This window comes from Xyrauchen texanus, chromosome 23 (assembly GCF_025860055.1).
Source record: "Xyrauchen texanus isolate HMW12.3.18 chromosome 23, RBS_HiC_50CHRs, whole genome shotgun sequence".
NCBI lineage: Eukaryota > Metazoa > Chordata > Actinopteri > Cypriniformes > Catostomidae > Xyrauchen > Xyrauchen texanus.
Window position 1 is genome coordinate 15694818 of NC_068298.1, and position 25203 is coordinate 15720020.

At 39.6% G+C, this 25203-nt stretch overlaps 1 protein-coding gene across 1 annotated transcript in view; it reads left to right on the forward strand.

Moving 5' to 3' along the window:
• The window catches only part of LOC127663296 (teneurin-2-like), a 291708-nt gene that overhangs the window by 253637 nt on the left and 12868 nt on the right, over window positions 1-25203 (forward strand). Inside the window, exons 10-22 of the mRNA XM_052154811.1 lie at window positions 3276-3470; window positions 5206-5406; window positions 5778-5963; window positions 15653-15799; window positions 16376-16586; window positions 16844-16963; window positions 17550-17811; window positions 18594-18861; window positions 20835-20978; window positions 21893-22142; window positions 22431-22451; window positions 22610-22839; window positions 24661-24815. Coding sequence (XP_052010771.1) covers window positions 3276-3470; window positions 5206-5406; window positions 5778-5963; window positions 15653-15799; window positions 16376-16586; window positions 16844-16963; window positions 17550-17811; window positions 18594-18861; window positions 20835-20978; window positions 21893-22142; window positions 22431-22451; window positions 22610-22839; window positions 24661-24815 — 2390 coding nt within the window. The remainder of the gene's footprint in view (window positions 1-3275; window positions 3471-5205; window positions 5407-5777; window positions 5964-15652; window positions 15800-16375; window positions 16587-16843; window positions 16964-17549; window positions 17812-18593; window positions 18862-20834; window positions 20979-21892; window positions 22143-22430; window positions 22452-22609; window positions 22840-24660; window positions 24816-25203) is intronic.

A 25203-nucleotide genomic window follows, 5' to 3' on the forward strand; every position in this document is an offset into this window, starting at 1 on the left:
ACACTGAGCCATGATGCTCATGCGGAAGACACAGGTTCAAGCCTTTTCCTTTTGATGCCACAATCCCATTCCTACTTATAATCTCAATTATTTTCAATTATCTCCCTTGCAAAAATGTTTTAAGTGTGACAAACATGCAGTTAATTTGTGGGAAAACAAGATAGTTTGCTAACTATTTGTGGCTGAAGTTTGGCACCGGGGTTTGTCAGAATACTATTATGTCAGGTCTTTGTACTTTTTGTTGAAAATGTTTTAAAAATTACAGAAGTCATTAAAAAAAAGTGTTTAAGAATGTAAACAGTAGGGTCTAAAGACATGAGTGAAAGAAAGGGACACATGTGTAAAAGAGAGGGGGAACAGCTCTGAATTGTTCACAGGATGGCAGCAGCAGTGGGATCCTGAGAGCTGTACACATCAAAGATGTGTGTTAATCTCAATGGTCCCTGTGGCTCTAGTCACTCAACAGTGTTGGTTCGAGCCCAAGAGGACAAATGTGTTTGTGTGTGTGTGTGTGTGTGTGTGTGTGTGTGTGTGTGTGTGTTTCTGACCTAGCTATACATTTAGGAATAAAATTTATGAAGTAATTCCCATCTTCCTCATAATTTATGGGCAGGGCTGGACTGGGAAGATAAATCAGGCCGAGATTTTACATGGCAACTGGCCCAACTGTTGTGCGGGGGGGGGGGCATATCCAGGCACCGTTTTGTGGTCCGTTCTGCATCTTTGTGCTCATTGTTGCTTATCGTGGCCCATTCGGCACGTTGCGCGGCCAAACCACCGGCCCGCTCGGTTCTCCCGATGGCCATTACGCCCCTGATCGGCCCAAAAGTGCGTCGGCCCACCGGGAAAATGCCCGGTATTACAGATTACAGAGATACATTACAGTCCAGCCCTGTTTATGGATCATAATTAGAAAAATGGTTCCTAAAGAGACTAAATAATACCTATATACACTTCTACAAAACTTTTAGTTTAGGGTTAGTCTACAGTAATCATAGGTACCTTGATTCAAGAACAATTGATTGTCAATGGAAAGTCCCTATTTTGATACAATAGTGTTACCAGTTTTAAATGGGCAAGGAGGAGGCGGGATGCATCAAAGTAATATTGTAATGAAAACTTAAACAAAAGACATAAACACACAGCAGCTGCGTGTGTGTCGCTCTCTCTCTCTCTCTCTCTCTCTCTCTCTCTCTCTCTCTCTCTCTCTCCTGAACTGCCACATCTAGCTCGGACTTTTCCCTCTCCTTGGCAAATTAGCCCGATTGGGCGCCGGCCGTGCAGACACATGGCCCGGCCATGCCATCCTCCTTGTCACTCTCCTCCCCCATTGTCCTTCAGGCCACGCCAGAAAGCAGGCTTTCCCTGCATTTGGAGACCTGAGAGGGAGACAAGGGGAGGGAAAAGAGAAGAGAGAAAAAAATTGCTCACCGGTTCCCAGACACGCCATCGCCTGGTCCTTGACCACTCCTCCACCTACAGGTGGATGACAGCCACTCCTCCCCAGGCGGACAGCAGCGAGTCCTCCGACCTCTGGCGGATGGAATGCCCTTCCACATTCTGCCGGCTGGTTGGAAGCCCTTCCGCCCCTGGCAGTGGCTCCACCGCTCCAGGCAGTTGGCAGCGAGCCCCTCCTCCCCTCGTGGATGGCGGCTTTTCCTCCAAACACTCTGCATTCTGGCGGCCGGTGGCAAGCCCCTCCGCCCCTGGCAGCAGCTTCACCACTCTAGGCGGCCATTTCTCAGTGTCCAGGCAGCCAGCAGTGACTCCTACATCCCCCGGCGGATGGCCACGGCTGCTCCTTTGGGAAGACAGCGCATCCCTCCTCCTTCCCAGGTTTTGGCACCAATGTAACAAGGTTAAAATGGGCAAGGAGGAGGCGGGAACCATACAAAGCATCAAAGTAATATTTTAATTCAAACGTAAACAAAAACCACAAACGTAAACACACACGGCAGCTGCGTGTGTCTCTTTCTCTCCCGAACTGCCGCTGCCAGCTTGGCATTATCCCTCTCCTCGACTAATTAGCGCGATTGGAGGGGTGGCCATGCAGACTTCCTGGCCCCACCCTCCTCCTCGTAACAAATAGGTAAATGTGTGTCTATATCTTCTTGATTTCCCACTCAATTAATTAATTAGCACTGTTTGACTTAACAAAAACACTTCTGCTTTCCTGATGAGAAGGTATTTTTAGTTTTATGACTCATCAAGGTGTAATTCAGATAGAAAAGGAGATCTAAATGTTAGTGGAGGTCTCTCTCTCTCTCTCTTTCTAAAGCATAAGGATTCCCATTGTTCACCTGTGAATCTCATGTTTAATAGTTCCGTTACCTCAATGTTAAATTACATTTGATTTCATTCGTTTTTTCCAGCTGATCACAGCTGTTCACTCCACCACTAGTGCTGACCCACTGTGTGTGTGCGTGAATGTCTTACTTCACAATCTGTTATGATGCTTTGAGACACTTTTTTAAGAAATGTTTTGGCTTTTGTTTTTCTTTTCCTTTTTTATTGTTTTGTTTTGCCTGTTCTCATCACTTGGAAACAAAAAAACTTTTTAAGTCTTCTTCTTTTACAGCAAATGTAAATGTATGTTACTAAAGGCAATAACCTCCTCATTTAAAAGTTGCTTTAAATAAAAATGTCTACTAAAATAATAAAATAAATCTAAATGTAAATGGTAACCAGTCAGTACCATAAGATTACTGCCTGATACCATCACTCTTTGATGGTACCCGCCACAGCAGTTTTTGTAAAGGTTAAATACACCAACACAAATACATTCCCACACAGAAACACCCATAAGGATTTCTCAACATCTCAATCCCTGAACTCAGGTTAAATGTTAATAAAATGTTCCAACAAATTGATTGTAGTGGAAAGAGAGCTTGGTTCCCTAAAGCTTAAAATCACAAGTTTTACAGTAAGAAGCCTTTGTGTACAGTATATAAAGACTTTTCTGAGCCTATTGTTGTCTGATATGTGTTCTGTACTTCCATTACTTCTGTCAGAACATTTAGAGACACATCTAAGACTAGCCAGTCTAGCTGCCATTCTTTGTTCTCAAAGCTGAGTTGTAAATGTACAGCGAGCACCACTGAAGTTGTTCTCCCTCTGCTTTTTAAGTCACTTCCCATGCTATTCAACAGAATTGAATTGTGAGCAACACTGCTGAGTTTTTAGAACATCGCACAAAAAAATAAATCACACGTCTTGCACGTCAATCAGATCAAATTTGAATAATTCTTTGTTGTCTCTCCCTGTTTCTTCCTAAGCGGCATGTCCGGTGCTCTGCAGTGGAAACGGTCAGTATGATAAGGGATCATGTATCTGCTACAGTGGATGGAAGGGCCCGGAATGTGACGTTCCCATTAGCCAGTGCATCGATCCCCAGTGTGGAGGTCATGGTACTTGCACAGACGGCATATGTGTTTGCTCACTGGGCTACAAAGGGCAGAACTGTGCTGAGGGTAAGTGTATGTGTTTTTATGTGTGTACATACTTTAGTTTGGACAAATTTGTTCCCAACAGTGACCATCCTTTGGAGACATTTGTGGATTCATATATACATATTTATAAACCAAAAACATTAGCTAATGTATACCGACAAAAATGGCTTCAAATTATTTTTATTGTCCAGTCAATTGTGGATTATAAAATAGTCCCTTTCAGTTTTTTTCTGAATCTGAGCATAGTTGAGCATTCCAACAGCAGTCAGATGTAGCTATGTGTAAATGCTGCTGCAGTCTCAATGGCTTAATACTAACCTATGTGACAGAAATAGCTATTATTTGTCCATGTGGCTATTTAAAAAAAATTCACTCATATCCAAACAGTTAGGTTGAACTGTCTCCCCAGATTCTCTGGTAGGACTTAATAGCCTTCTGCAATAACACCTCACAGATATGAGCTAAGGCTGGAAAATATATTGATCATGGTGCTGAGAACAATGGCTTCATACTTGATAAATTGTATGTGTTCTGTAAAGTTCAGTGGCTCTTGGGTAAGACAGTGACTGACAATGAAAGAGAGAGATGGGAGAAAGTGAGAAATGTCCCAGGAGTCTGAAAATAGAAAGGGAAGAAAAGATAAGAAAAAAGTGAAGAGGAGAGACCGGGCTGAAAACATAGAAATAGGTTAAAGCAATGCAGAGATTTTCAGAAAGGCTTTACTGCTCGTTATAACAGAGATTAAAGTATAGGCTGAACAAACAAACAATAGAACTAAAAAAGGTCTTGCATATTAATTTTCTCTAATTGCCTAAGCTCTAATTTATTATCAAAGGTTCTGCCATCCAGTCAAACATCAAGGTTTTTAAAGGGAGCATATAAAATATTTAAAGGAATAGTTCAGTGGAAATAAATATTCTGTCATTATTTACTCACTCTCATGTAGTTCCAAACTTTCTTCTGTGGATCACAAAAGGAGAAGTTTTCCATATAACAAAAGCAAAACAGGACTGTCAAAAGCACCATAAATGTGGGGGAGCTGTTTCTTTGTGTGTTTGATTGCATAAAAGAGAGAGTGTTTTTTAGTGGGGCACAACTTGAGACCTTTCAGCTCACAAGGTCAGCACTTAAGCACTTTTCAATTTTCTTGCCGATCTTAGATTTTTCAAATCAGATATTCATCACAGTAGAGTCACTCAAACAATTTACCTGTTGTGCCGATGACACAAAAATCTATATCTATGATGTGCAGTTTTTTACTGCATAAACAGGAATCAGCATGAATTACAAATATATAATTTGTCAAATGGCCTTCTCCTTCTCTGCTCAGCTGTCAATATAATTGTGTTATGTGAGAGGGTCAAAGTTAAAAAGATATATGAAGGGTGGAAGGGAGAGAAAGGAGTACAAAGAGAGATGGTGACAAAGTGAGAGGAAGGGTTTGAAGTGAAAGTGTGAAAGGATATTGTGGGATATTGATTTTTCATGCTTAGATAAAAGACATAGTATATGTGTGTGTGTGTGAATGATTTATTCGAAATCCTTTCCCAACCCTAGTTGTGGAGGTATATGGATCTTTGCATTTTGTGAATGTTTTAATCTGGTTGCATAGCAGTATCGACAGATAAAAGGCACGTTTGCAAGTGTGATATGTATTTTATGCCACAGTTCCATAAACAACATGAAGATTTAATTAAGTTAATGTTTATGACAAATGAAGTCACAAACCACTTCACTAAACTCTTGTTTCAAACAGTTGACTGCATGGATCCTAACTGCTCAAATAATGGTATCTGTGTGAATGGAGAGTGCCACTGTAAGCCAGGATGGGGCGGACCCAACTGTGAGCTTCCCAGAGCACAGTGCCCAGATCAGTGCCACGGTCATGGGGCTTTTATCCCGGACACAGGCCTCTGTAGCTGTGACCCCAACTGGATGGGCCCTGACTGCTCAGTCGGTCAGTTTGCTTGTTTGATTGGATCTGTGTAATGGAGAACATTTACCCTAATCTTTCCTGTCTTTATACCTGCTTTCTTTCTAACATGTGATATTCTAATCGGAGACATACTTCTCGGTCTCTCTCACTGTCAATTTCAATTTTAGTTTTCTTAATTGGCATGACAAAAACTTAGAATTAACTTTGCAAGTGCAAAAGTGACAATGAACATATGTTTAGTGATGAGACATTCACTGTTTCTTCTACTGTGGCAGGCAGACACATGCTGTGCTTTTATTACACAGCAGTCCTCAGGTTCCCATAATTAGATGAGCAGTTTTCCATTGTTCATCAAAGTTTCAAATGTGTGGTATATCTATCTCTCTCCCCAGAGGTTTGCTCTGTTGACTGCGGTACTCATGGTGTATGCATGGGTGGTTTTTGCCGCTGTGAGGAGGGCTGGACGGGTGCAGCATGTGACCAACGCGTGTGTAACGCGCTCTGCGTGAAGCACGGCACCTGTAAGGATGGCAAGTGCGAGTGTGAACAGGGCTGGAATGGAGAACACTGCACCATCGGTAGGCAAACACCCACGCCTAAGCCAGGCACTGACCTTTACCTGCTCACAACACCTACCATTACAACCAACGCCACAGCACACACTGTATTTGCTCTCATAAACACTATAAACTGTCCCTCTACTTATCTGTGGCCTGGCAATTAACCTGGATCTTGTTGTCCTGGGACAACATTCCTTCCAACCAGCAATGTTGGGTAGATTGTTTCTGAAATCTAATCTGGACATAATCTAATTAAGTAATCTAATCTGATTATTTATGGATTATTCATTGTATATTTAATGAAAATCTATTTAGAAGTGAGTTAAGTACCAAATGAAACTACTTTATACTCTTTTATTAAAAATTTCTACACATGAAATCAAACAACAATTTGCTGTTTGTCAGTCCAACAAAGAATGTTGATCCAGGAACACGTCCTACTTTGCTCATGCAGTGCTTTCAGTAGAAGCTCAAGGATTTATGGAAAAATCTTTTAAAAAGTTCTTAAAGTGTTTTGTCTCTTAACTGATCCATCAGGATGGGGTATACATGTAACTGATTCTCTTTTTCTCTCTTTTATAAAGTTTTTGTAAAGAGGGAGAGAGGCAGAGGGAATGATACTTTGCACATGGAGACTGTAGCTCAGAGCCTCTAAAAACTATGAATATGAAATCTGTGTAAGAGATAAAGTTTTGAGCATTTAAAGGCAGAGAGTGAAAAGCTGAAAGTTGAAGTCTTTTTTGTGCAATCGCATACAGGAAGTTTTTTCAAATCGCTATTAGACATGAGACCAAAAAGAGAGGATGAATTCAAGAGCAGGTGCACCAGAACCGGGTGCCTGCATTAACCGATCTTAGCTGATATTAAAATCTGTACTTTTTGGTTCGTATTAAGAATGAATTATATTGAATTGCATTCAATTGCTATAGTTTTGAACATATGATAGAATTTCAAATTTTTGCCCTAAGACAAGAAAGAGTAATGACACATCTGATCCAAGTATATATCACTAACCTACAAGATCCCGGACTAACATTGGAGAAAATAATGAAAGTGAATATGAATGTCCCAGTGCTGAGAGGAACCCTCACAGTGTTTGAGAAATTAGAAAACATGTTGGTTTAAGCCTGCATGCACTTTACATTTGAGTTAGCATGTTGCGGCTGGTGTAAATCCACAATGAATACAGGAAATGTCACAGTCTAATTTCTGCACCTGAATTAAGCAAAAAGAATTAGTCACAAAAATAAATGTTATCTTTATTAATTTGTATTATTCTGATATCTAAAAGATAAAGATGTGCTTACTCTGCTAAAGATCTGATCTCCAGATCATTTTTACATGCACAATCTTGCACGTGCGCAAGTTTTGAGCACATGCCTGTATACGTTTGATGCCAAAACCAGAAAAAGTATATAATTAATGAAACTCTTATGTAAACGTTGCTTTCTTGCTTTGCCAGGCTTTTTATAAGCTTATTTTTAATTAGTTATCAGCGTGTGGTTGTGCATGTAAACACACTAAATATTTATAAAAACTGTGAGGTGTTGTGTAAAATTTTAGATCAAGCGTAAAGTTGGTCTTATTTTGAGTCTCAATGCAGAGCTGGTGTGGTACATCTTGAAGATGCTTGTGTAACTGCACAGGATGTAAAGTTATGAATCATGGCTCATGAGTATTAATTTAATTATGTAAATGAGCTGTCCTGTAAGGTTACCTATCAGTATCAGCATGTCTTAATTCATATTCATGAGGTAAGCCAAGTCATCACAACCAGTCAGTTGGCAGCCACCCCCCCCCCCCTCCCCAATTTAAAAACATATTCCCACGCTGCTGGTTAGGAGGTGTAGGAGAGATGAAACTGTGCAGAGGTGCGAGATTGTTTGTTTTTGGGTGGGTGGGTATTGAGGTGAATTAGGCTGTTCCTCTGTGTGCTGTTGGACTGAGAGCAAACGTACATATTTTTGATCACCCTTCAGACAGTGGTGGCAGGTGTAGGCCAGACAGGTAATGAAAAGCCCTTGTGGAGAAGCAGAGACTGATGAAAGATAGAGGCGTCTTAAACTTCATAAATCACACCTCTGTTTGGCCTTGACATTTGTCTCTCAGAAATAGACTCAAAAGCCAGAGTTTTCTGTTCTCTCATCATCTATGTCTGTCTGGTGTGTGTGTGTGTGTGTGTGTGCGAGTGTGAGTGAGTGAGTGAGTGAGTGAGTGTGTGTTTGTCACTCCAGAGATGACATAAGCATCAAAGACTGTGCCAGCCTCAAAGTGTTCTGCCTGTAATCCTTTTCCTCATTGCACGCCAAGACAGGAAGTCTGTCTGGTTATTGTCATCTAAGCCTTTCTGCAGACAAAAAAGCCTTTAAAATGGCTTCCATCATCTTTTGTTTCCATATTTATTTCTCAGATTTCTTTAGTTTTTATTTAACTTATTGAAGTGAAGCAAAAACTGCTAAGATGTGTTCCTATGTCTTGTTGCTTTGACGCCCTCTTGTTCCTCTCTGATGCAGACTTATGGGATGCGAGTAATGAAGGTATTGTACCTCGTCGTACTGTGACTATTGCTAGCTAATGCCCCCTCCCCCTCCCCCTCTGATAGCTTGGCTGCATAGAGACTTTGTGCTTCTGTTTGTAGAGTAGCCGTGGTGAAGTAGAATGTCATGTTGAGTAAGTTCATAGTTCCAGTCTGTGTTCTAAAGCTTGTGTGTTTCTATTCTTGTTGTCAGATGAAACAAGTTCTGCCTCAATCATATTATTACATCGCTGCTTTTGAAATGTTCCTCTCCAAGTAGCGCAGCTGAACTAAGCAGTAAAAGTGTTCAATGTCTCTGTTCCGCCTAGAAAGGAAAATTACTTTTCAGTACTTTAGAAGTTGGGGTCATGTTGTACTTTACATTTTCCATGTTACATATACTGTATTTCGTGTTACTAAGTAGTAATTTAGTAGACATTTTTTACAAAGCAACTTACAGTGCACTTACTGCAAAGACAGCATCTCTGGAGTAACATGGTGTTTAGTGTCTTTCTGAAGGGTACAATCGCGATACTTAATTCATGATAAACACATTTGAATTCTAAACGATTTTCAATCTCACTGCCAAGCTGGGTTGGTACATCCAGAAGACTTTTCAACTCAAGTGTGTCTGCACAGAATGGGAATATAGGTTTCCTACAAATTTCGAACAATGGAATTAATATTCATTTGTTTACATGAATGGATGATCCAGTAAGGATGCCTAACAACAGCAGCATAATGTAATTATTATTCATGAGCTAATGTCACCAGTCCTACTTGACCCACCCCCAGCAGGATTCCAACCGGCAATCCACAGCATGGGAATTGGATGCACTATCAAGGAGGCTAAATAAGCCATGGCCTCTAGCCTCGGTCACAAATGTGTCTCTAAAGGCTAGGATAGTGAGGTTTGCACACTGCACAGCTTTCACGTACCAGCTGGCTACCCTCACACTCACCCCCCTAAACCTAACTCCCATCTGAGTCATGGCACCAGTGTCACTGGTCCAACTCAACCTGTCCCGAGCGGGAATCGAACTGGCGATCCCCAGCATGCGAGTCAGATGGGCCAGCAATGAGGCTAGAAAATCCATGGCCTCTAGCCTTGGTCACTAGTGCGTCTCTTAAGGCCAGAAGTGCACAGTTATCATGTACCAGATGGCTACTGTTACACTAAGCCTTCACCCTGTCATTACAATCAGCCTGTCTTTTAGGTCACCTACTGTCCTGGCGGAGCAACAATTTGAAGAAAATCTTGCTGAGCAAGATAGTTAGATCTTTTAAACATGTTTTATCTAGATAAATAACAAAACATTTGGTTTAATGGCACAGACATTTGAAGACAACTCTATTGCCCCCTGTAACATTGAGCATTGTTACTACCACTGTAACACAACAACACAAGTAAGTTTAACAGGACCACATATTTGCAATGCATTAGCCAAGCATTCGCAACTTATGTAGACTATTTTTATGGCCTTAGTCTGCATCTTACATTTACCTCTGTTGATGTGAATGTCAGTATAAAATAATTCAGAAAAGAGACTCTCTGTATCTGTAGAACATTCATGAATTTACGCCACAGAATGCCGCCATAAACTTACTGTAAAACAGGGTCAATCCTCCTGTACTGTAGCAACAAGGGTTTAAGTGCCTTGCTATAGGGCACAATGGTGATGACTTCTGGCTTGCTCATTGTGGGGATCCAAAATAGCAAACTTCCAGTTAACAGTGAGCTTTAACTACTGTTTTAAGCACACCACCTTGATTCCCTCCAACTGTTCAAGGAGTGGAGAGTAGTTCAGCTTGAGGCAGAGTAGTGCTCGGAGACCTACAGTCACTAGGGCCAACTGTTCCTACAGAAGCAGCCTTTCTGAGTCTGCTGATACTTGCACTGAACAGTCTTGCACTGAACAGGGACACAGGAGGCAAGTAATCCTACTCTCTGCTTCCTTCGAGTCTGCCTCAGACAAAAGAGCTCAATCACAGAGGACAATGCAGTGTGGAGACAAAGATCACATAGATTTTACTCCACCTGAGGGACATAGATCATTTCTGTGAGTAAAGGTATCAGAAAGGAGTGGATCCTGAGATAAATGTGAAAATTCAACAACATTGGTGCTGAGAGCAGAGGTCAGGAGCAGCGAGCTGCATTTTTTACAGAGAATATTTCGGCACACATGGTGCAGGACCACGGGAGGCATGGTAATGACTTTGTCTCAGCGCCCGCTTGAGTTGCAACTCATAGGATGAATACTAATGTAGGGTCAGGAGTGTGTGTTCTTTTCTGAGAAGAGAACATGGTGTGTTTGCAGGGAGAACAGGGTAATGAGGAGTTTAACTGCAGGGCCTGCAGTGATCACCTGAAAACTCATGCATCAGTCCTTGGAGCGAGTCTGGTGTAGCACTGCTACATTCTGATAGTCACTATCAAAAGTTAAAATTATTTAATTGAATATCTCTACTTGGCTGAAATGACTTGAGATGAATGGTCTCTGGATGCATTTTTGTATGCTAGTATTTCCTGGGTGGATTTGGGTTGCATTTGAACGAACGCATGATTGGTTCATGAATGGAAACCACACTGGCACTGGGTAAGGAAGCATGCAAGACAAATGCATGCCAGCTTTAACTGCAGTTCTTTAAAGAATGTCATTTGTTAAAGCTGCAAAGTGCAATTTCTACTCATTTAACCACACCAAGCAGAACTAAATGAATAGTGATCCCTTAATAAATATATAAATAAATACTGTAGTTTTCCCAAACACTCAGTGAGTTCCGCAGACTGGTTTAGCCAGTATTGCTATGAAATGGCTTACTTACTTGAATATTAAGCTGGGATCGAAGGAAGCATCACCTTTAAGTCATTGTAAAATGCATTCATAAATGTATGACAGGTATAAAGAAATATTGATTGGCTTGAACTTTTTAGTTGTGCAGTTCTTTTCTGTCTTTAGGTCTTTGAGATAACTCTCTCCTGTTCTGCACACAGCGCAATGTCCTCTCTTGACTTAAGTCCAGAAACCATAGGAATAAAAATTCCCTGCTCTCTCATTATGGCTATGCTATGTTGTAACTTGTTGTAACAAGTAACGTTTAATGTAAAATTAAAACAGTAAGTCAAAACACAAACACACACACGGCAGCTGCGTGTGGCTCTCTCTCTCACAAACTGCCACATCTGGCTGCCTTTATCCCTCTCATAAGCTGATTAGCCCATTTCGGGGCCGGGCGTGCATAGCCACGGCTCAACCCCGCCCTCCTCCTCGTCACAAATGTTATTTGACTTTGTAGTATTACATGGAAAAATAGAGGCGAGGAAAGCACAGACAAAGGGCGTTTTACAGGTGCTCACTCCCTTTGGGATTTTATCAGTCTCTTCCTAAGGCGAGTTTGGAGGATTTATGAATCTAACCTTTATTTTATGAACTTTAAATGTGAGTGGGCTGCAGGCCAGTAGACAAGAGTGTTTGGTGGAATCTATTCCACACATTCTCTTTCTTAATATCTCATCCTGGGTTTTCTTTCTTTCATTCGTTCTTTCTATTTTTCTTTCTTCAGCAATCCATCTGTCTCATTCTATCCATCTCTCCATCCATCAGTGGGTGACTGTTGCTATGCAGCATGTTACTTTCTCCTTCTCATCTTTGCATTCATCTCTATAGTTGTGTGTGCTGACCCATAACTCAAGGCAATCTCAGCTCCTTTTTAAGTAGATTACAATAGAGTCAACCCACATTACTTTAGCCAGGTGGCTTAATAGTTTGTGAAATCTCACTTAATTTTAGTTAGTTTGCTGAGAATCGACTGGCCTTTGGCATGAAAAGGGGCCACACTCAGTGCTGCCTAATGAAATAGACCAATGATCACCATAGATTTTGCTCTCCTGGTGTTTTATAAGTATTTGGCTGCTTAAAATGGCTATTTAAAAGGCAATCATCGCTAAGTGACTTTTCTGTAAGCTCAATATTGCGTGACAATTAATGCATAGCGGGCCCTTAATATGGCCTCAGACATTGAAAATTACATTAATTAAAGCAACATTTGATTTGAGTCACAATGGCTCACTACGTCCCAGTGCATGCAAGGTTTTCACACTCTCTGAATGAGGCCATTTCATTTTCCCTCATCACAAATCATCTGAAGTGTCACCTGTGCTGGGTCAGCAGCCAATAATACCATAGCCACCGGCTTTTTCCAAAAGACTGCATTTCCATGGTAACCAGAAGCAGAGGCTCTGACCCACTAAATTCCCTTATAGACCATTTCAAGGACTATTCGTTGGTGACGTCACTGTTCCATGAACATTTCCGGCTTGTCAAAACAGAGACCAGAGATGGCTCACTTCTATTCAAATGAATTGAAGAAATTGGAACGCCCAATGGCAGCCAACATCAATGAAAAAAATACAGCCTCATCACTACTGTCTTTAAACACAGAATGTGCCTCTCCTCTGAAGACCAGTCTCTACCTGCTGGGATCTTTGCGGATCCAGGAACGGAGCGGTGAGGGTCCGGTGCAAGTTAGATGCATCGCCAGACCTGCACCCCAGGCGTGAGATAGATGCAACACCGGGGATAGGAGCACACATCAGGGTCGGGCCGCTCGAGTGAAGCCGGTTCCACACGTGCCTCAGACCAATAAAATGTTACTTCTCATTTGAAATATGTTCTTTTATCGTAATCTTGACCAACCATTTTGAAGATTTCAGTCTTTCCCCATTCAAGTACTGTAGATAGGAGCTGTATCAAGTAGTATTCAAGTAATCATGATGCTGACTGACTTACCTTGAAAAAGAGCCTTTGTTGAAAGGGTATGGAAATACGTTTGGACCGTTTTTCATTTGTTTTTGTTTACATTCTTGAAATGGTCTATAGGCAAGTTCGTATACTGATCTTATTATCGACCCGTATTTCTTCTGTGCAGTTATTTCCAGTCTGAAGAGAGAAAAAAAGAAATCTTCAAAACAATTGTTGACAAATCATCAATAAAATCTGACAACAATGGTATACAAAAATGTATTTCTTTAGATCAAATCAGGCAAAAAACATTTTTTATAGCTAATGTGCACACGTGTTCTTGAGTAAACAAACAGGGAATTGTTTTTTTTTAACTCTAAGGGGGACTTCCATTCCTACAGCCTTTGTGATGCCTGTATCAATTATCAGATTGACACTTTTAACTGTAAGAGAGAACCACTGTTGCCATACTTTTAAGCGCTACAATTTATCCAATTAAAATATGTAGGAGTGGTCTGTCTCCTCACTTTTTTAATCTGGACACAATAACAAAAGTGTTTACTGTAGGAGATTGAACTCTGCGACACCAGCGATGGTTACTGGTGACACAATGTGAGGTAGCAGTGCAGTTGTTGTTTTACCATGGAAAGATAATAAGGGACGAGGCTCTCTGTGGTGCTGAGGATTTTAGGCCGCATGTTTTATTTGCACAAAACTCCAGATGACTCGGAAATTTCAGGTCACATCTTCAGGGTGATTAATTATGGACCGAAGCTTAAGGAGAATAGCGCTTAGCCTTTTCATGTCTCTTTGCATTTGTTTGTTAGTCTCAGCGTCTGCCTCTACCAGATAATTTCCTTTAAACATTCACTTCAGTGCACACTATTCATCAGTCTTTTGCAAAACTGTTGTGATGAGGTCTGTTTCCGCTTTTGTCTTTTAGGAAGACTGTTTATCCCCCCATTGCATATATTAAACACTCACACACACGCCACGCTCCACTCCAAAAACATGTGAGCCGTTAATCAAAGCACTTCTCTCTCTCATAAATGTATTTCAAATAAGTATACCTCACACCTTTGTCTCATACACATTTCTCTACCACCCAATGTTCTTTCTTCTCCCTCTCTCTCTCTCCTTCTCTCACTCTCACACACACACACACACACACACACACACACACACACCTAGACCAATGGAGGCATCCTAATCTGATCAGTAGACTCTAGTCTCTCCTAACCATATTCTTGCATGAGAGATACTTGTATGAGAGAGACCAGACAAATTAAATCAGCTTTTTTAAATGAACAGTCTGAGAGTATATCTGCTCTAAACAAATATCCCCTCCTGAATGGATGAGTTCTGATAAAATCGTACCACTAAAAGTTGAACCAACAGCAACTAACTGTTGAAATTTTTTTTTTTATTTTGATTGTTTTTTTTATTTTGTTTTTATTCCTGTCAGAGTCCACCTCTTTAGGCAAGCATTGAGTCATGGCCAAAAGTTTTCCCATGTTCATAGAATTTTACATGCAATTTCTCCAGCCTGATCTCATGAAAATTACATGACTGAGGCAACATTTTTGCTAAATGAAATTACACAGTTCATTATCACTGCAGTTTAATGCCCCTCAGAGTGAATTGCCCACTGAGGGGCACTACAAACAAGTTAAATGTTCTCCCAAAAATATGAGGTTTTAAAGTTAATTAGTTTTAAAATTACAAAACATAACTCACTAACTTTTAATGTAAACCTAACTAATAGTGTCATAAAAAGCAAATGTGAGATGATAGAGCAGTAGCTATGACACTTTCGGCTCACATGTTGACTCACCTGGCTTTGTTGAACTCGTACCCCAGCCTTCCGCATATAAAGTCCAACACTCTATAAGTTGAGATACTGCGCAACTTAGTTATGTTGGAATAAACTTGTAAATATAGTAGGTTATGTAATGCAAGCATTAATGTATCATCATTTAAAGCATGCATTATAGTTAAAGTGTTTTGATGTCATTATAAAGCACTGTGTTTATCTATGTTTTACTCATGATTTGTGTGAAAGTTAATAAAACTAATTGTTGAGCCTCTGGTGTTAATTTCACGAGAATACAGCAGCAAAACTTAGGACGAGGCATGTAAAACTCATTTAGCAAAAATTTAGTTATAGTAATGTGATTCTATGAGATCAGGTTGAACTTCTCAATATAATATTTAAGCAATTTTTAAATATTAATTTATTTCAGTTAGGCTCAATTCAATTCCGGTCAGTTCAGTTCATTTCCTTTCTTACTCCTAATACTGCAATTGTTGCAGCAAAACAAAAAATTTGAAAAACTCCTTCCAGCTGTTTTCAAACTTTAGGTCACTAATCTAATGACTGGCTTGATGGATTCCTGTCTTTCTCAATCCCTATTCCTTCTCCCTCTTTCTCTGTTTCTCGCCCCCTGCAGATGGCTGTCCAAACCGGTGTAATGGAAATGGACAGTGTTTGTTGGGTCAAAACAGCTGGCACTGCGAGTGCAAAACTGGATGGAGGGGCACCGGCTGCAGTGTTGCCATGGAAACATCATGTGCGGACAACAAAGACAATGAAGGAGGTGAGAAATCTATTGTTTCATCTGTTGGAACTTTGGCTCACATGCAATAGGAACAGCCACATAACATACATACAATGCATGTCACTGAAGAACATTCACATAATGCCACAGCACGAATTTCCATATTTAGTTGCAAAATGAGCATTTTATGTTTTGATGGGGTCAGAGTGACTATTCGCAATAGTACACAAACAGTGTTTGAAAATAAATGCTCCATTTTAGCTAAAAGTGGCAAAAAAAACATAGTCATCTACAATTATTTGAATGTGTATTTCGTAGAAAGAAATAAACCTTTCCAATTGACTACTATGGCTATTCTCTGAACAAATCTAGAGCTGGACTATTGGTATTCATCTGAAATGATATATTTAAAGGAAGCACATACGGTGTTATGCAGAATGTGGTTTTATTCAAAGTCCAATGATGACAGAAAGAAAAAGCAGATCTGGCACCATGTGGTAAATGAGCAGCAGAAGAGAGACAAACTTCAGATTCAACATACTGGTGTTCAAAACATACGAGAACACTTGATGAACACTTGCTTCTTTAGGCAGCTTTGATTGTTCTTTATTCTAGATGGTCTGACTGACTGTATGGATCCAGACTGCTGTATACAAAGTCCCTGCCAGAATAGTCCACTTTGTAAAGGGTCCAGGGACCCCTTACAGGTCATCCAGCAGGGTAAGCTCCCCGAGCAAAAAGTACGCTCTTTCTACGACCGTGTCAAGATGCTAGTGGGCCGGGACAGCACACATATAATCCCTGCCGACAACCCCTTTAACGCAAGGTAACTTTCTCTACTGTACCAAACAAAGCTACTCGGTTGTATGTATATTCCAAGTCATAGTTGCTTTATTTTCATTTATTTCCTTTGTAGTAGAAGAAGAATTTGAAATATAATGTGAAATTTATTGGATATCTGTTGAGTCATGCAAAAACAAGCTGATGAGTTGACTTTTGCTTTTTTAAAGCAGTTGTTGGTATCACTTTGGATCTATTGTAATCAATCAGATGATGTCCTGTTGTTTGTTCTATCTTTACCAGTCTGGCATCGCTGATCAGAGGTCAGGTGGTGACTACAGATGGAACCCCACTTGTGGGAGTTAATGTATCGTTTGTCAAGTACCCCCAGTATGGCTACACCCTCACTCGCCAAGATGGAACGTAAGTGTCATCATATTACTCTTACCTACACGCCTACCCCTTACATCAAAATGTTTTGATGGAACAACATTCTTATTACCTCTCATCCTTATCCTAACCTTGAACTACCCCTAAAATCACAAGAATATAATTCCTGAAATCTGACTAGTTGTTAAGAATGTTGTTCCAGGACCAACAAAGATGGCAAACTGGTCTTGCTAGGCCAAATCACAGTTACCATCAGTTACCATAGTTAAACAACATCAGCCAGGCAACGAACAACCTCTTTCCCTCTGAAATACTTTATTCAATCAAGCCTTATTTTGTGACTTACTTGTTTATATAAGCGTATAGTGATTTAGAGAGCTACATACTAACTGAGCAAATCTTTATTAGATTAATTTAGAGCCGGGAAAACTCAGTCTTTCGATTGCAATGACTGTAATCTATCAAAACAATGAATCATCCCTCCCCGTGAAATGGCATTTTTAATGGTAAAAGCATTCAGAACGTAATAGCGCTATCAATAACCGAGAATAACACAAGTACATATTTGTTTTTGCACTCTGCTTGCCTTTCCTCCTCCCTCTCTTTCTCATTTCATTAGATTTGACCTCATTGCCAATGGCGGAGCCTCTCTCACCCTACGCTTTGAGCGAGCTCCATTTCTGAGCCAAGAGCGCACGGTGTGGCTTCCATGGAACATTTTCTATGCCATGGACACACTGATGCTGAAGACAGAGGAGAACACGATCCCAAGCTGTGATCTTAGTGGCTTTGTGAGGCCTGATCCTGTGGTGGTGGCTTCCCCCCTATCCTCCTTCTTCAGCTCCAGGCCAGGAGAAAGATCCATTATTCCAGAGACCCAGGTTAGAGGGTTACTCAGTTCCTAAGAATATAGACCTTCATTACTTTAATCAACACATTAATGTATTTTGCACTGATGAGATTATTTTACTAGAACTCTGTTACACTGAAAGTACTAGCCTATTTCCCATCTATATTTTATTTGTGTCCTGGGACTGAATTTTAAAGTAAACATTAAATAAAAATGTATCCAATTTACTCTTCGAATGCCTATTCCAAGTCTGATTGTGAAAGATATGTTTGTGCACATTATTTCAAATATAAAAAAATGATCTTTGCTTTTTTTTTTTTTTTTATCAAAACGTAATAATTTCCACTTCCTCTGAAATTATTTTCCTTTTATGCTGACATCGTTTGGGCCATGCAGCTATTGGATTATGTTAAACAAAAGCCAAATAGCTATTACATTTCCATGTAGTCATTTAGTAGATGTCAGATGTCCAAAACAACAAACGAGAAGCACAACAAGAACATTTGTCTTACAAAAGTCAAGTTTATTAAATAGCAAGTGCCTTTAAGGTTGTGGTCTCGTTTAGTGCTTGTGTAAGAGAAATGTCTTCAGTTGTGTCCTGAATTAAACAAGCACTCAGCTCCATTCTTTTATTGAACACCCAATTTAACAATCCAGTCATTTATAAATGAACACATCAAGTCCCTGCCTACATTTTTTATTTTTCAGAATCTTTCACTCAGAATTACTTCACATTACAGAAGAAAAGGGGGTTGAGAACAGGGTTTTACATTGACTTTAGATTTGACAGTCATTCTTCCATCTGTCCACCAGGTTCTTCATGAGCAGATTGAGATCCCAGGCACAAGTCTAAAACTCTGTCATCTGAGCTCAAGAGCAGCAGGTTACCACTCATTGCTCAAGATTACCATGACCCAAGCTGTGGTGCCTCTTAGCCTTGTCAAAGTCCATTTAATGGTAGCAGTGGAGGGCCACCTCTTCCAGAAGTGGTTTCATGCCTCACCTAACCTCGCCTACACCTTTATCTGGGACAAGACAGATGCGTACGGTCAGCCTGTCTATGGCCTGTCTGATGCAGTGGGTAAGGGCACGGAGAGAGTGAATGCCTTGTATGTGTCATTTCCTAATCCCATTTACCCACTCTTTTCCCCATCATTTATTTTTTCTCCTTAACCTTATGAATAAAAGTGTCAAAAGGCCAAAACAAGCAGATGTAATCAACTGACAAAAAACATGAGATGACATTTTATTTAGCATGGAAGGAATGCTGTATTGGCCAATCATCGCTCAAGATTTCAACTATCCATTTATGAATAGCTATTATATAAGCACACCAGTTAAAAGGTATAGGTTCTCACCTATAGTGGCATTTTCCTGAGGGAACACAGTAAGAGTTAAGGTCAGGATTAGCGCTCATCCACATGCACGTAAACCCAGGGACCCTCTCTGCAATCAGGGATCATTCAGCCTTGTTGTCCCTTTCAGAGAACAACTATAAGTAGCTAGTGTTGAAAATGGTGTGAACAAGGTTTGTCACGATACCATAATCATATCTTATGATACTATACCAGTTAAAGTATCATGATAGCAATTAGTATCACAATACCAAACGATAGTGTGTTCATTCTTAACACAGTTTGTCATAGCAAAGTTGATTCTTAGAAACTAGCCATTCCACGTGTTGCTCCGGAAGTGGTGAAAATAACTGATGGACAAACTGGGAGAAGACTCAAATGGACTAACTTTACCTAATACATTCTTATTTTGGTGTAAAGAAATATATTTATATCTTCACAACATCAAAATAGCCAGTTCAAACGGCAATGGCTTTAAACTTTTATTCCATTATTTTGGAGATTATTTGAATGTTAGTAACATAAAAATAAATACATTCTAGCTTTGAAAAGACTTTTTGAGCAGCTGTTTCATTATTACAACCGCTTCAACCCCTCTCTCCTGGTAAACATCAGTGCAGATTACACACACGTCGGTTTGATCACACGCCTCAGGGACATGATCAAATGATCTGATCATAACTGCGAAGTTACCGCCACCATGCATTTGCATTTGGAATAACTTAAAAGAATGTAACGTTCGGTTTTTCAGAGAAACAGTAAATCTGTAAATGTTAAGATAAAGCATTTAGGTTAAATGAAGTGTGTGTGTGTGTGTGTGTGTGTGTGTGTGTGTGTGTGTGTGTGTGTGTGTGTGTGTGTGTGTGTGTGTGTGTGTGTGTGAGAGATAGTGAATACCCACCCCCATTACTCCCAACTCTTTCTGTTGTTTCCCCTCTTTCTCAGCCTGTCTACTTTCCAACGCTCTACATCTCTCTTTTTCATTTAAATCTTTCTTGTACGTTTAATCCCTCTGACCAAACCCCTGTCTAAATATATTTACTCATATACTGTATGTACTGCCAAGTAAACTCACTGCCTCATCTTTAGGCCTCTGTATGTATTTATGGTAATGGATTCATGCAGTTATGTGCCACTTTTCATGAGTTGGTTCGAGAGTTTTTGTGGCAACAAATCTTGCGATGACCCTGTGGCAGCAGCACTGATCTCACAGTCCAGTTTGAAAAGTGAAATCTCAATCTCATGTCTTGCCACGGGGTGTCTGAACAAATCATGTTCACACATTACAGGGGTGTTTGTGGTTGTGTGAAAGCACCCAAGCTGTGGTTATTTGTGAAGGCTTGCCCAGAACCTGAAATGTAAAACCTCTGCCCAGCAGTCCACAAACCTGAAAAGAGAAATGTTGTGACGATTGTATCTACTGTTGCCTCATAGGAGCTGTGTATGTGTGTTTCGAAGCACTGAATTGTTTGTTTTTTTTTCTCTAAATTTTACGGCTTTTAATTTGGCCTGTGGTTTTCAAATAAATATTTATATGCTGCCTCACTTTTTCCCAGCTTGACTCCCCAACAAATCTGCTTCATTTTATGTAAATTAATCATCTCTAATATTGCCCTGTCATGTAGTTAATTAAATACAGATCTGAAACATTTTGTGCACTCTCTCTTTTTTTCTTATGGTTTTTCTCTCTGTCCTCAAGTCTCTGTGGGATATGAATATGAATCATGTCCTAGTCTGGTGCTTTGGGAGAAGAGGACAGCTATGCTACAGGGCTATGAGCTGGAACCTTCCAATCTGGGCGGCTGGTCTCTGGACAAACACCATATACTCAACCTGCGCAGTGGTATAAGCTTCACGCTCTCATGCACACAACTAAAACATAACCACACTGCACATTTCTAGACATACAGGATATAATTTGAGTTAAAACCCCTTTTAATTCCTAAAAGAAAGTGACTTGAAGGGGACATGTCATGAACAACTCTTTTGAAATAATAGAGTCCTAAATACTATGTAATTCAGTCTATCTACAGCATTTATGAAAACTAAGCTGCAAGAACTTGACATTCAGAAATCGTAACGCTTATGATGACAGAACTATGAGCAGGTTAACATATGACCGCCCCCATTGATATCCAAAAACATCAGTGAAGCCATTTTAATTCAATGAACAAAAGGTTCACCAATCAAAACCGAGGTAATTTTATTATATACAGGAACATATATAAGGTAGGTACTGTGGCAAAACAGTTTAATACAAATGGTCAGAGAGTGGGTGGAAAATGGTCATTAAAAACTAAATTACTAAATATATTGCACTGTTTAAAGCTTTCTGAACTTTGAATAGTTATACTTGATTATTATTATTGGACAAAATGATATTATTATTTAATAATTATACTTTATTATTATATTTGAATAATTAAAATTTCATTTTTGTAATTTAATAAATGGCAAAAGGACTTTTTCAGGTATGTATGCTGGGACTGAGATAGGAAGTGAAGAGAGGGCTATAATCCTCTGACACACAGAAAGTCTGATGTGATGTGATGTGATCTGAAGCCTGGCTTCTTTTAGTCTATAGGCATGTTACCTCAATAACTTAGTTTTATAGCCCTAAAATGCGGATGTAACTTTCAAAAACAGATGTTCATAAATGGGTCAGGGAAACTGCTTTTATTGAAAATGGCCTTTTGGAAATGACACTTTCTTTTTACATTAAAATGGTGATTCTTTCTTTATTTCATCTGATATTAGGTATCCTTCATAAGGGCAGTGGTGAGAACGTGTTTGTGTCCCAGCAGCCACCCATCATCACAAGCATCATGGGTAATGGGCGTCGGCGCAGCATCTCATGCCCAAGCTGTAATGGCCTGGCTGATGGAAATAAGCTTTTGGCACCTGTTGCCCTGGCAGCAGGCATTGATGGCAGCCTCTATGTCGGAGACTTGAATTTCGTACGCAGAGTTTATCCCAATCTCAATACCACGCGCATTCTGGAGCTCAGGTATGACAAGAGAGGGCAAGAGGAGACTTCAAATACTTACATGAAATGTACAGAATATACAGCAGTGATTTAATGCATGAAAAATGGGACGATTGATAAAGTGGGACACAGCTTAATCACCTATCATTATGTATATATTCGACCTTGACTAAAAATCTGCATTAATTAATCCTAAACTAGTATGGGGTGTCATGCTTTACCTGTATATATTTCTTATGTCAAAAGTCAATTTGCACCTCATTTGCATCATTATGATATCATTCTTTTTGCTTCCGTCACATCCTACAGAAATAAGGATTTTCGACACAGGTGGGTCTTTAATTCCGTTTGTTTCTCACTTTTAACTCTTTACTCTGATTATCCATTAAATATTATAATAGAGCTAAAGACTTCAATTATTGAAATTACAAGTTGTAGCTAATTGCATAATAGTGGCACTGACTTCTCAATGACCTAATTTTTCATAGTAACAACCCGACCCATAAGTACTTCTTGGCTGTGGACCCAGTCTCTGGGGCTCTGTTCATCTCTGACACAAATTCACGGCGAATCTACAAGGTGCATTCGCTTAGTGGGGGACGACTGCTGGCAGACAATGCTGAAGTGGTGGCGGGCACGGGAGAGCAATGCCTGCCCTTTGACGAGAGATGTGGGGATGGAGGCAAAGCTGTTGAAGCCACCCTCATGAGCCCCAAAGGTGAGAAAATGGAACATTGAAGAATAGCAACAAAAAAAAAAAAGCAACATTTTTCCCAAACGATTTACTGTATGTTATTCCATTGTTATCCCCCTCACATCTGTTGAAGTCATGATATTGTATCACATTTATACAGTATGTGCCAGGCTGAGGTGAGGAAACATCTCTTTGAGCTGTCTTTACATCTATTTCCTTTGTAGCAGTGACACCTAACATGGATAAAAAGAGCCATATCCTGCAGCTGCTTCCACAATCACAGGAACATTCACATTAAGCTATTAATTCATTTCTAAATGTGCTTTTGGGAGTAAGAGTCACTGGCTTCGGCTATTTGAGTCTCTTGGTATTCACTCTCTCTCCGTCTATCTCTCAAAGATAATGTTACTTAATAGGCTCTATTCACTGTAAGATGTAAAAGCACAAATGTGTGAGCAAGCATTTCTCTGTATTATACAGCTTTTGTTTTTACTTTACATAGACTTGTAGGAAAGATCAAATTACAATGAGATATCTTCAGTGATTCAACAGTTTATTCTGGACAACAATGAGGTTAAATCTCTCTGCAAATTGATAGTTTTGCAGTCTCCTTCTCCTGGGATATTTCTTCTAAGAAAAAGACCCTATTAATCATTCATGTGTCCGCAAGAATTTCAGTGTTGTCAACAACGTGCTCAGATTTGCAAAGACACCAAAGTGTGCAATCAAAAGTCAGAGATTTGAATATGAACTCAAACATTTCTCATCAAATGCTTTCATTAAATGCTTTACATATTAATTTAATAGATCTGTATCTTCCTGAATGTTAATAATTGTCCCATTTGTCAAATATTTGTATTTCTCCTTACTAACTTTTGTAGAAACATCTGAGACAAAGTTGTTACCTCAAGGAAAAATAACTGAGAACTCCATAAATCTTCTGAGTTATGAAAGAGCAAAATATTAGCATTTTGTTTTTCCTCTCTGGACTTTCACTAGTTTACAGTACACATAAAATGTAATTATTTTGAATGGAATTACTTATTTTAATGGTATATACTGTAGACCAATAGCAATGAATAAATATTTGAATTTGTGTCAAACACTGTGTGTGTGTGTGTGTGTATATATATATATATATATATATATATATATATATATATATATATATATATATATATATATATATATATATATATATATATATACATATATATAAGATAATGGTACAATGATAAGTTAAAGCAGGTTTTGACCGTAAAATCCAGGTTTGGTTTCTGTGTGTGATGTTAATTTTATGCTTGTAGAGAGAGAGAGTAGAGAGGTGACAGACTACACAGGCCTCATTACCAATTCCCACATGACTTTACACTGAGAAAAGACTCAGGCTCTCCCCTCATGCTATTTGTCTCCCTGTCTTTTTGTTCAAACCCCCCTCTGCATCATATACCGTCACAGGTCCATTCTATTGCAAGCCTCTTGTTGTCAACACTTAGAGATATTCTTGTCTGCTTCTGTCTTGTGTCTCTGATAAAGGGAATTTATGGGTTGACACAAGAGTGATGCCTGACAGACATGTATTACACGATAGGTTATATGGGACAGGAGAAAAGGAAAGACATATTGAGACGATTCTAAAGATAAACTTCCTGATCAAAGTTTCACCAGCTCTGATCATTAAAAAGTCTTGTTTGATGGTGAACTACTGAAGAAAAAAATATACATGTCTTCACATGCAAAGGGTTTGTTATTCTGTATCACCCCTGAACTTCCTGGATGACTTTTTACCCTGTTCACTTCAATTTTCTCTCTCTCTCTCTCTCTCTCTATATATATTTTTTTCAGGCATTGCTGTAGACAAGAATGGGCTTATGTACTTTGTGGATGCCACTATGATTAGGAAGGTGGATCAGAACGGCATCATCTCTACTCTACTGGGCGCTAATGACCTCACTGCTGTTCGCCCACTGAGCTGTGACTCCAGCATGGATGTCAGTCAGGTCAGCAAGATAACAATCTTGGCCAGTATTACAAACTGCTCCCAGGAAAATATACAAAGTAGGATGGGTAATTTGAGCAAAGAATCTATTTGAATCTCCGTTCACACTAATAGCGGTTTTATCACTGGAGATCGTCAGGTCACTGTACTGTTGTGTTCCTGCTGCTGGTGGGCTGTGCATCTGGCCAAAGCTTTTGAAAACATGATCACAAATTGGATGAATTGCTGTTAAAAATTAGATGACATTTTATTTTGACAAGGCATCAGTTTTCTTGCTGCTAAAAATAAAAAATGTTAACATGTATAAATAAAATCTAATCTAAGCTAATTGTATTGAAAATCGCCAACTCTTGTTGACAGTGTTGGGTGAAATCTGATTACAAAGTTAT